Source organism: Anoplophora glabripennis, unplaced genomic scaffold, assembly GCF_000390285.2.
Source record: "Anoplophora glabripennis isolate ALB-LARVAE unplaced genomic scaffold, Agla_2.0 scaffold463, whole genome shotgun sequence".
In the NCBI taxonomy this organism is placed as follows: Eukaryota; Metazoa; Arthropoda; class Insecta; order Coleoptera; family Cerambycidae; genus Anoplophora; species Anoplophora glabripennis.
Genome location: NW_019416810.1, coordinates 15,540 through 28,350, shown reverse-complemented (window position 1 = coordinate 28,350; position 12,811 = coordinate 15,540). Strand labels below are relative to the sequence as shown.

Sequence of the window (12,811 nt, the reverse complement as noted above, 5' to 3'; positions counted from 1 at the left end):
AAAATCTGGCTCCAGATGTGTGATTAATGAAGGTGAGATCAACCAGCAATCCTTATGATGCCAAATTTTACTGAAATCGGTGGATTTCAAAAAAGTACACCCGCCATATTGGATCAGCCATCTTGAATTTTTACAATGTGAATTCATATTCGTAATCAGCGACCCAAAAAACCCCTTTATACAAAATCTGGTCAAAATCCGCTCAGAATTTGAAAATAGCGATTCCTGCTCGGTTTTTTGAGGTTAGAAAAAAAACCACACGTTCTAGCTCAATTCTGACAGTGGATTTGAATTCAGCAGAGCCTTATACATAAAAATGTACTATTTGATGTGGAAATAAATTTTTTTCCAAATTTTCCCAGTCAATTTTCATCAATTTTTACTATTTTTCACAAGTTTCTTGAGGTTAGGAAAAAATTGTGACGTGATGGGCCAATTCTGATCCCAGATTCGCGTTCAGGAGGCCAAATTACTACGAAAAATATATGTCGCATAAAAAGTATACCCAACTTTTTTTTTTGTGTGGCTGTCAATCAATGATTGTGGTTAACGCATAATTATGTTAATAGTTTAATAAAAGTTTTCTCGTTTTATATAAAAATTTCTGACATCATTGTCATCATTGAATCGACGCAGACACACTGACGTAAGATACAAGGTATCTATATTAAGCTTGTTTTGGAACATTCATAAAAACATCTAAAATCTGCGAAAGCATATTGAACCTAAGGAACCCGAACAACCCTATTATAACTAACGACACCAAGGTAAACAACTACTCTGCGGACTACAGTTCCGTCCAGCATACACCCGCAATATATCTGTTAGTAGGTACAAAGTAATGTTTCGTTGAGTAACAGTGACAATTAATATACATATAACATATTTTGTAGGTTACAACTCACTCATACTTAAAGCCTATTATAATCGAAACCACATTTCGGAGTCTCCCTAGATGGTAGGGGTTCTGTTCTAATGGAATGCATACACAGGTACATTAGGTGTATAGACTCAATGTCTACAATTAAATGTCTGGTAATAAGTGTACATTTTTTGTATCGAGATTTCGAACTTTCATTGCAATTAAATCCACTACTATTGACAATTATTATTTTGAGCAACAAGCAACTTGCATGAAAATTTAATTTATTTTATAAAGTTGTAGTCTGTTACCGACAACTAAAACTTGATAGAAGTCTAGAAGCAATATCTCTGTATTCATCTTCCCGATTATAGATCGCACTAATTGACGTCACGAACTAGCGCGGCAGTAAACACCCGTTTAAATCAATGATTTTAATAATTAATTAATTAATTATTTAGCAAGGTCTAAGAGATGTATTTTTACATGATTATAAAAGGCCGTCAATTATTTCTAGATATTTAAAAAAATATATGCAAGTTGGCCATTCCGATAAAAATACATGATAAACAAAAAAAAATGCCAATATTTAATTTCATTTTTACGATATTTTAAGATGTCAACGAAATCTGATGGTGTAACGAACTTTTAAGAGCTGTATGTGAAACTCCAAAGAGCGGCAAAAAAACAGAAAAGAACTAATATTTCGAAAAATGTTAGTCCGACGATGACAGCAGGTGGGACGACTATGGCCGCTAAACCACGTGGTCACCAATATTAGAGGCCAAATGTTATTGAAAGTGTTTTGTATTCAAGCCTGCATCTCTGCAAAAGTTGACATCATTATGCTAATTGACTGAAACCATTCACATTTCTATTTACTTTTATTTTTAATGATTACAAATTTTATATTTACAGGGTGTTTGGTAAGTCGATGCATTCCTTGCAGGAGGTTGTTGTACAAGTGATTTGTGACATATTTCCTTAATATACCACATTCCGAAAAGGCTTAGTTTCCGATCTACAGGTTGTTAAAGTTTTAATAAAAAAATGCAAATTTATAAATATTGCGGAAACCGCTCAGAATATTTTAATGAAATTTTACAGGCTTTGACAATTAATAACAATACATGTTTTGCGATAAAAATATTGTTTCAGTTTCACCAGTGGCGTGCGCACAGGCATGTCTCTGGAAATTTTTAAAGGAAAAATATGCCACTGATTTTTATTANTTCAGACAGTGGTAAACCACAATAGATGGATAAATTTTGATTAAAATATGTCGAAACTGAAAAAGTCGGGACAAGAAAAGATCAAATTAGGTACATATAATTGGTTTATTATGAAACTAAAACACGACGATGCAAAGCTATACAAAAATTTTCTTCGAATGTAAAAACATGACTGACTTTTTAACGCTAAAGTGGAACAACTTCCTTGAACTTTTCGCATTGAAAGATCAGGGAGAACATGTAAATATCAGAAAATGTACCTTTCCTATTTTGTCCAGCTGTAAAGATACTCAATGATTGTGATTAACGCATATGTTAATAGTTTAATAAAAGTTACTTCATTTTATATAAAAATTTCTGCCATCATTGTCATCATTGAATCAGACACACTGACACAAGATACAAGGTATCTACATTAGGCTTGTTTTAGATCCGACAGAGAACGGATCCATGACGGTTAAATTAGTTAACTATTCTATTCATAAGAACATCTAAAATCTGAGAAAGCATATTGAACCTAAGGAACTGTTATAATAGGGTTGTTTGCCTATTATAACTAACGATACCAAGGTAAGAAACTACTCTGCGGGCTACAGTTCCATCCAGCATACACTCGCAATGTATCTGTTAGTAGGTACAAAGTACTGATTCGTGTCAATAGGTATTGCGTAACAGTGACAATTAATATACCATAATATACTTTGTAGGTTACATTTCACTCATACTTAAAGCCTATTATCACAGAATAAATAGCGTAGCTATTTATTCTGTGCTATTATATTCTCCAAAGAGCGACAAAAAACGGAAAAGAAATATTTCGAAAAATGTTAGTCCGACGATGACTGAGCAGGTGGGACGACTATGGCCGCTAAACCACGTGGTCACCAATATTAGAGGCCAAATGTTATTGAAAGTGTTTTGTATTCAAGCCTGCATCTCTGCAAAAGTTGACATCATTATGCTAATAGACTGAAACCATTCACATTTCTATTTACTTTTATTTTTAATGATTACAAATTTTATATTTACAGGGTGTTTGGTAAGTCGATGCATTCCTTGCAGGAGGTTGTTGTACAAGTGATTTGTGACATATTTCCTTAATATACCACATTCCGAAAAGGCTTAGTTTCCGATCTACAGGTTGTTAAAGTTTTAATAAAAAAATGCAAATTTATAAATATTGCGGAAACCGCTCAGAATATTTTAATGAAATTTTACAGGCTTTGACAATTAATAACAATACATGTTTTACGATAAAAATATTGTTTCAGTTTCACCAGTGGCGTGCGCACAGGCATGTCTCTGGAAATTTTTAAAGGAAAAATATGCCACTGATTTTTATTAAAATAAAAAGGTTATCTTGACTGTTTTTCTTATGACGCACCGTTTTCGAATAAAAAAATTAAAAGCAATTTATTGCATGGCGTAATCCGACTTCAATATTAATTTGAAAAATAGCAAAAATTATGCACTTAGTTTTTTTTACCAATTTTATTACAACACATTATTACTACCCGCATTTCACATCAGTCTAAAAGCTTCTTCATTTAATTGGAGATTAGATTATGTTTTCTATAATTTAAACTTCTATCTTTAGTATTAAATGAGTACAGAACTCGTTAGAAAATGAAAAAAAAATGACTAATACTTATAATTAGTATGTTATTACCTTTTTCTAATTAGTAATTACTTAAGATTTTGCACAAAATGAAGTCCCCTTATAATGCACGCATGTGCCGCAAAAACGAGTGCACAGCCAACTTGCTAATTTCTGTGAATCTAAAAACTGATAAAAATTTTTTAGATTGATGTTAACTACAACGAGTAATAATTTTTTGTAATAAAATTGGTACAAAAAAAACTAAGTGCATAATTTCTGCTACTTTTCAAGTTACTGAAATCGGATTACGCCATGCAATAAAAAGATTTTAATTTTTTTTTATTCGAAAACGGGTCGTCATAAGAAAAACAGTCGAGATACCTTTTCTCTTCCAAATTGAACAAGGAATTGAAAAATAATTTTTATTTTAAGAAAAATCAGTGGCGTATCATTTGTTTCTTTAAAAATATCTAAAGACGTGCCTGTGCGTACGCCACTGGTGAAACTGAAAACAATATTTTTATCATAAAACATGTATTGTTGCTAACTGTCAACGCTTGTAAAATTTCATTAAAATATTCTGAGCGGTCGCCGCAATATTTATAAATTTGCATTTTTTTATTATAACTTTAACACCCTGTAGATCGGAAACTACGCCTTTTCGAAATATGGTATATTAAGGACATATATCACAAATCACTTGTACTTCCTGCAAGAAATGCATCGGCATACCAAACACCCTGTAGTTATATTTTTCAATGCTTGAAATGTCATGAAATTAAAACAAATAGTGATATCTATTCTGAAAAATTCTATTCTGATAAAAACGAATCAGATTAAAATAAACACAATTTAAAAATTGTTAAAACTACAATTATTTTGCGTAAATTTCATAAAAATGTATAATTTCGATATTTTTTTTTTGTTTCTAATTATTTGTATTTTATTTAATTGTTTAATGACAAATTTTCCTTAAATCAAGAATCGATCGAATAATCGAATGATTTAAATCAGTGCAACTCTAATTTATGTGTCAATCCAAAGTGAAATTTATTTTTAATTATTTGAAGAAATTAACACTTTTTAAATTTAATTGCTTAATTGACTTAATAGTGCACCTTTACGAACCATTTCAGTCAATCAAAACTTTATACGCTGCCTCACTTACAACTAGGCTTAGGATTCAGGGTGTCAATAAAACACTATTAAATTATTTTTCCGCAGATCGAACATGAATTATTTCACATATTTATACATATATATTTTTCTGTTTTCAATTTTTTCAAACGAATAAAATTTTGTATTACTGTAGTAATAATAATATTTAGGGTATACTAATTTCGACGCTTTAGAGAATTTCCCCTTAAGTAATAGTAAGGTGCCTCCCAAGGGCGTCGCCAAGGCGGGGGGCAGGGGAGGGCAGCTGCCTCCCCCCCCCCTAGAAATTCGAAAAAAGTACAAAAATTTACTTAAACGAGGAAAATATTGGAAATTTTTGAAAATTAAAAATCCATATTAAAAAAAACAATGGTAGTAAATTAGTATAAATAGTTATTTGTTTGAGAAAAAAAATTTTAAGTTAAGAAATACCTAATATGCTTCCATATTTTAAAAATTTTGCTCTTGAATTTTAAATAAAAAAGAAAAAAATCTATGGGAATAGAAGTTTAACTATACAGGGTATTTCTTAAGTAGAGATCAAAATTAATTATTTTGTTATTATTTTAAGTACTGTAATGAGTACCGTAAAAATGCACTTGATCAAATAAATCAATTTTGTCGTTAATCGGTTTGGAATACAAAAAAGTGTAAGGGAACAAAAAGTTAAGATAATACAATGGCGCATATGATGACTATTTTATTTGTAATATTATACAGGGTGATATATCTTTTTTTGCAAATAATGATCGATGACCTACTGCCATACTAAATATGCACACCGAATTTGATTAAATTATCTCAAGCGGTTTAGAAATTAAAAATTAAAAACTGATTTTTTTTTTATTTTTGAAACCCTTATTTTTGGCCCCACAATATGCGCCTGGATGTTTGACCTCTACTTAAGAAACACCCTGTATGTGTAACGCACCAATTTTGAAGACCTATGAATTTTGTAGGGGAAGCAAAACGTTTTTAGTTTTGTAGGTTTACCCAAAGATTTAAGAAATGTATATATTTCTTAGTTATTTATAATTTTTTTGTAAATTTTTCTTGTATTAAAAAGGTTTTATTGAAAGTATTTCTACAAAAACTTAAATCAATGTATTTGTAACTACAATTTATATTTCTTTCATCCTCTCTTTTATCTTGCCCCCCTGTCCCAATGGCTGGCGACGCCCTTGGTGCCTTCCCTTATCCCCGATTTTAGAAACAAATTCAAAACTGAAAACAACATCCTGATATCTCCATTTATTTAAGAAATACACGGCGTTTTTTATCCATTTTTTATTATACAACTAATTTTTTTATAAAAATTTTCAACTCTCTAGAAATCCCGTGTAAAATTCCCTGTAAAATGTTTCTTTCTAAAATCAAAAAGTTTAAAATCATTGCCTTGAAGCAAGTAAGAAGCCAATATTGTGTATTAAAAGAGGACAGATAGCAAAGGTATGTACTTTTAAAACATAGGGCGTCAGGTAGATAATATTTTATTTACTTTAAGTATTAGATAACGTATGTTGTTAATCAACCGATGTAAATGTCAATTTGAACCTTAACCAGAAAATTCTAAAATTCTTAATTTTAGGTGTGCCATGTTTGTATATAAATACAGGGTGTTCCTTAATGATACGCGAATTTTTAAGGGTGTGATTCTACATGGAAAATTAATGATAGTTTGCTTTATAAACTATGGTCCAAAAATGTTCCATTGCGAAAATACAGGGTGTTAAAATTTTAAGAAAAAGAAGGAAATTAATCGATATTTTCGAAACTGCTTGAGATATTTCAGTGATATTTAGTATGTAGTAGTAGTCAATAAAGGCGCATTTTTTTCAATACAAACATAATTTTTAGCTCTAACAGTGGCGTGCGTACGAGCACTGACCTTGATATTTTTAAACAAAAAATGGTACGCCAATGGTTTTTTCCCAAGTAAATTATTTTTAAAATCGAAAGGTAAAAGCTCTCTTGAGTTTTTGTCCTGCGATGCGCCATTTTTGAGTAAAAAAATAAAACCCGTTGTGTTGTCCGTAATTAATGAATGTAATTATTGAAGAATACAATTTTATAATACACCTAGTTGGCCTGGCATTTTTGACATTTTGAAGTAAGTATCTGTGGTTTTGAAAATATTAATTTCCTTTTTTTTCCTAAAATTTTAACACCTCGTATTTTCGCAATGGAACATTTTTAGACCATAGTTTATAAAACAAACTATGATTAATTTACCATGTAGAATCACACCCTTAAATATTCGCATATCATTAAGGAACACCCTGTATATTAAAATAAGATATCGTGGCATTAAAAAATGTATATTATTTTATTTTTATACGAAAATGTAAAAAAATATCCAAAAGGTATTTAACAAACGAGAACGAACACAAAATAGTAAAATAATAAATTATAATAATAATATTGTAGTTATGTATCACTATTCACAAATCTATAAATTAAAAAAAAAATTATATGATAAGGTTGATTAAAAATACTGATTAATAACTGTTACTTTTTGTTGTAATTAGAAGCAAAATGTGTCAAATGTATATAAATTATTTTATGATTTGTACGAAGTTCTAAATTTGTAATAGGTATCGACAAACTAATAAGGAAGAAAAAGTAGTTTCTAATTTGAATCACATTTGAATACATTAAACATATTTTATAAAAAAAATATAACACATCTTAGCAAAATAAAATATGTGTAAAGTTTAAACAATTTATATGAATTCTGTATATTGTTATTAGAAAGGATGGAACAAAATAATAATGACAAATTCCCACGTATTTGAACAAATATTTCGTACCTGTCATCTAGCTTCTTACTTAGATAAATTATGTTATATATCATATGATTTTATAGATTTTTATCTGTCCTTAAAAAAAAGTTGTAAAGAATAAATAATGTCTCCTACACTCATCATCACTTTAAATAACTCTACTAATTAGTACATTCTACAACAGAATCTGGAATTAAGAAAATGTGACCCATTACTCTTCCCACTGTTTGTTTACATACTCTCCTGGCAAACTTGTCAAAATGAGTCACATCAAGGAAATAACTAGTAGAGAATAATTTAAAGTTTACTTGTCATAGTTGAACTGATATAAATACTGTAACAACTGTATCAGGAGAAATTAGAAGCTGACAGTCAGAGTATACATTATTTTTGATAAATATAAGTGGATTTAAAGCACTAAATAAAAGCTTTCATCATTAGAGTATCTCACCTCGTTTGTCTTTCCTCTTCTCCTACGAAAAGACATACCCAAAGTTTTATACTTGGGTTTCTTTTGATCACCATCCTGCATTGTAAAAATAGCACTAGGAAAACCTCACACTTTGCACAATTGTCGAGTAATTAAATTTATTAACTATCACAGATAAGATAATGAAAAATTTGAGATAATAATATTTACAATTGCTGAGAATAAATCAGTTATAACTTTTCCTAGATGGAGGTTTTGTAAAATGTTTGACAAACATTCTAAATTGTTACGTGCAGTCCTGATGAAGACAAAAATGAACCATCATCGTCCAACACCAGACAATGGTATTAATATGTTATAATTTTCTGTTGTCCTTTTATCGCATTTAAATGTTTAAAGAACCATTTAAATATTTTAAACTGTAAATTTTAATTCATTAATACTGGTAATTCTCTAAACAATTTAAAAAGAAAATTTAAAAATTTACACTGATAAAATTATACAGAGTAACAAATTACGATGACATCACTGAATTTATTTAATAATTTTACACCTTATCTAGATATATATAAATGTAATATATAAAAAGATAACGAAAAATTTACAGGAATTCACATACTTTATTATTCATTCTCTCATGGAAAAGCGGTAAATAAAGATACGGTTTGTAAGACTTATATTTTTAAATTAGAAAATTTTTGTGAATGAATTTTTTGTTAAATAATTATCTAAATTCTCTAATTTTAAAAAATGTATATGATTAAAAAAACGTTCTGACAAAAAAAATAGTCTTATTGTATTATACGGGGTGTCCGGAAAGGTCATGTCAAAAATGAAGGGGTATACAGGGGAGCTAAAAATAGTTGTAGTACTTCATAAAAAATTTTTTCCTATCGGGCTTCGTTGTGTTTGAAAAACAAATTCCAATTATAACTTCTAAGTCGTTACCATGACAACAATAAAATTTGGGCAATTAAAGTAAATTATGATAATGTTTGTTTCCAAGCTTAAACGGATATTCAATATGCCTGGATTATACCGGAGCAGACGAAATTATCCATTTAAATTTACACATCTTTGACAGCATCGCCAAATTTAACATTTTTCTTTCATAGTTCGATTCCTCTCTTACTTTGTTAAAAAAAAGGTATATCGTATATCAGTCGAAATCTTGTACCGTTTTTGAGAAAATCGAATTTTATTAACAACATAAATTTATTGCCTCAAAAATGTGATAGTAACATTTTTGTAAAAATCTTGGTTTCTAAAGAATTAAAAGGAAAAAGAGAACTGTTAATGCATTTTCTGAAATTGCTCAAACACTTCTGCTGTACTCAAAATAACATGGTGATCATTTCTAATGATGTCGGCGTATATAATTATGCGATTTAATAATTCCTCCCTACTATTTATAGGAATTTGATAAACAAGACTCTTAAGATGACCCCAAAGAAAAAAATTGAGAGGACTAAAATCAGGAGACCGAAGCAGCCACGGAAAAGGACTACCATCCATCGGGAAATGTGGTATTTAAATAAGCCGTTACTGCCCTACTAAAATGGGATGGTACACCATTGGGCATAAGCCACATGTTATTTCAAATATTTAAAGGGACGTTTTCCAATAACGAGTTAAGGTGTTCTTGCAGTAAATGTAGGTATTTATCCCCATTTAAAGCATCATCAATTAATGTAGACCCACTAAGTAGTTTCCAATTATTCCCATCCATACATTCACGATATTATATTTTTGTTAATGTTTTGTCTGAATAATAGCATGGGGGTTTTCGTCACTTCAAATATGCAAATTCTATTTGGAAAACGGTTGCCGTAAATCCAAACAGCTTCAGAAGCATTACATTCTGCAAGTTCGTACATTAGAATTCTCCATAGTTAAAATCCTCCAAGATATTGAATCAACAAATGATGTCAAAATGATTTATGATAAAAATCTAACTGCTAATTATACATACTTGTTGACAGTCATCTCAATTTCCAAAGATTTTTGCAAAAATGTTCATATCACATTTTTGCAATACATGTTATGTTATTAATAAAATTCGATTTTCTCAAAAACGGTACAAGACATCGACTGATAGATGGTATACCTTTTTTTTAGCAAAGTGAGACAGAAATCAAACTATGAAAGAAATATGCCAAAGGCAACGCTGTCAAAGATGTATAAATTTAAATGGATAATTTTGTCTACTCCTGTATAATCCAGGCATATTGAATATCCGTTTAAAATTGGAAAAGCACATTACCATGATATACTTTAATTGCCTAAATTTCATTGTTGTCATGGTAACGACTTAGAAGTTATAATAATTGGAATTTGTATTTCAAACTTCTTTCCTTGAAGACGAATAACTCCACAACGAAGCCCGATAGGAAAAAAATTTTTATGAAGTACTACAACTATTTTGAGCTCCCCTGTACACCCCTTCATTTTTTACATGAACTTTCTGGACACCCTGTATACATACAGAATTACAAAATATTTTGGAACTAAAATGTGTAGTTGTAGTTGATTGGCATCCTACTATTAATGAAGCTGTTATCTATTTATCTAGTTTTGGGAAATTGAAACCAAAAAAAATTTAAACCGATTAAGATCGCTACCCTGAAATGCTCAAACAGTAAACAAAGCAATTTTTTAAATGAAAAATTTGGATATTACTTACATACTGCTCTTTTTATATACCTATAATGCTAGTATTCACTTCATTTAACAATCAGTTTATTATAAAATAAAATATTTATAATTAAAAAAAATGAAGCGATACAAAGTAGGTAAGTATATCCCTTAACTTCAAAATAGCACAAATTTTATTTGGCTAATTTGAAGAAATAGTTCTGTCTTTTTGTAAATACTACAATACAAAGGACTGCTTACAAAAAACAAATAATATCGAAACATTGAAACTGAATATTTAGTGTCGTGTAAATGTGATAAAAATATCAGTCCTTCATTGAAGTTTTTGTAAAAAATGGTCTCTTTTTACAGAAGAGCTCTAAAAAAAATAATAACAAATGTCTTGCACCCTTCTATAAAGGTATCAACAAACGTCTAGCTCTCAGTAGGAGTTAACAACCACAATTTACACAATGCATTTAGTATTGTCGACACTTTTACCTACACATAATAATATTAAATCATTATTACAGTATATAGTTTTATAATTCCTGTCATATACAACATCGGAATTACTGCAACTTGTTAAAAATGTACCTATATATATTAAATAACCAATTCATTGCTTACAATATTCTTCAAAAAATATTATAATGCTGGAAATGGCCAAACATTTTCTAGGGAATTTACATCTAGCTTACTTACTTAATGGTTAAAAAGTAGATTAAAAAATTAGGTACTTACAAAACTTCCCGATTTGACTTTTTCATTGCGAGACATATCTGTTAGTCATGTATTTGTACCTTCTTTGGAATGTATAGTAAAGGCCTGAAATAAAAACCCAATATTAATTCAGGAAAATTATAAAGAAGATACGAGAAATGTATGAAAAATAATATAACCTAACTTTAATGCATTCTTGATTAATTAACTTATTGTACACCTGCTCTTAAGAAAAATATTATGAAACTGGTTTACCTTAAAGCTTAAGAATTCTAAGCTAACGCATCACTTTTCAGGATTTATCGGTTCAGATAATTAATAGATAAACAATAATAAAAAACCACAACTTGTTGATCCACCGTTAGAAAACACCAAATTACTGATTGAAGAAGCAAAAAGTGCATGTGAAAACAGTTCTTCAACAAGACTTGTATTGGCATTCATTAAATCTTCTGTAATTGTATTATTACTAATCAAAATTGTCCAAAATACACCTAAGCATAATTATTACATATCCACGAATAATGCTGATTTGTGACTCTATCGCTCAAGAATTCGCCAGAGGCGAATATTATTTTTTCAAAATTGAAACGGTCTGATAAACAAACAATTCCGAATATAATATTAAACAAAATAATATTTTAAGTTCGTTAACTGAAAACCGTTAACTTATGAAAACTGAAAATTACAAATTTATTAAATGTATAGTAATGCAAATGTAAGCGAATTTTGTCCACATTTACGTGAAATACGATTTCCGCGGTTTTCAATTGTACTAAAGCTCAGTAGAGTCCGTGGAGTCAGAAGCACAGCTTATCAGAAGTGTAGTAGGAAGTAGTGCTCTAGAACTACGGAACACAAACAAATACAAAATAAAAAAGTAAATTATAATTAAATCGTCAGTACTTAGATTAGTGATTACCTACAATAAGTATCAAATAGGTACCTGATTATCTATAACGCAAGTCAATTCAGGAGTTCCTAATTATTTAATTAATTTGCTTTTCCTATAATTACTTCGTTACTATTTCAGTTCCTAGCGGGCAGCCGACCAGAGCACACGTGTTTTGTGAAAGTGTAGTGCAAGGATCAAATTCTACCTGCCTTTATTAAGGCTACCTGGAAAGAATCCCTTTCTTTCCTTTTAATCACCGACCTAATCCCCGGCTTAAGCATAGACGCCGTCGGCATCTTTGTTACAGCACCTGTGCCGGGGTTATGCCCAGGTAAGTTTTTACTTATTTATCAGTTATTTGCATTACTTTAGAATACATTTCTTTAAAATTGCGACCCCCGACAAACAATATACCAGACAGACAAATACACCAAAAGACACGTACGCCCCCGTGAGGGGGCATCCCCACACGACTAACACTTACACACCTTCCC

The 12,811-nt window shown here is 30.0% G+C and overlaps 1 protein-coding gene across 4 annotated transcripts in view; it reads right to left on the bottom strand.

Moving 5' to 3' along the window:
* Window positions 1-12,132, bottom strand: part of LOC108909163 (protein diaphanous) — a 49,515-nt gene extending 37,383 nt beyond the window's left edge. For 3 of the 4 annotated variants that reach the window (XR_001964407.2, XM_018713407.2, XM_018713411.2), the window contains exon 1: window positions 8,087-8,194. Coding sequence is in view for 3 of the 4 variants with exons in the window: in XM_018713407.2 (XP_018568923.1) it covers window positions 8,087-8,167 (81 nt within the window). In the remaining variant the exon portion in view is untranslated. Of the gene's footprint in view, window positions 1-8,086; window positions 8,195-11,443; window positions 11,528-11,677 lie in introns of those variants that run through there. The other variant, XM_018713408.2, reaches the window with a different exon arrangement.
* Between the last annotated feature and the right edge of the window lie 679 nt (window positions 12,133-12,811).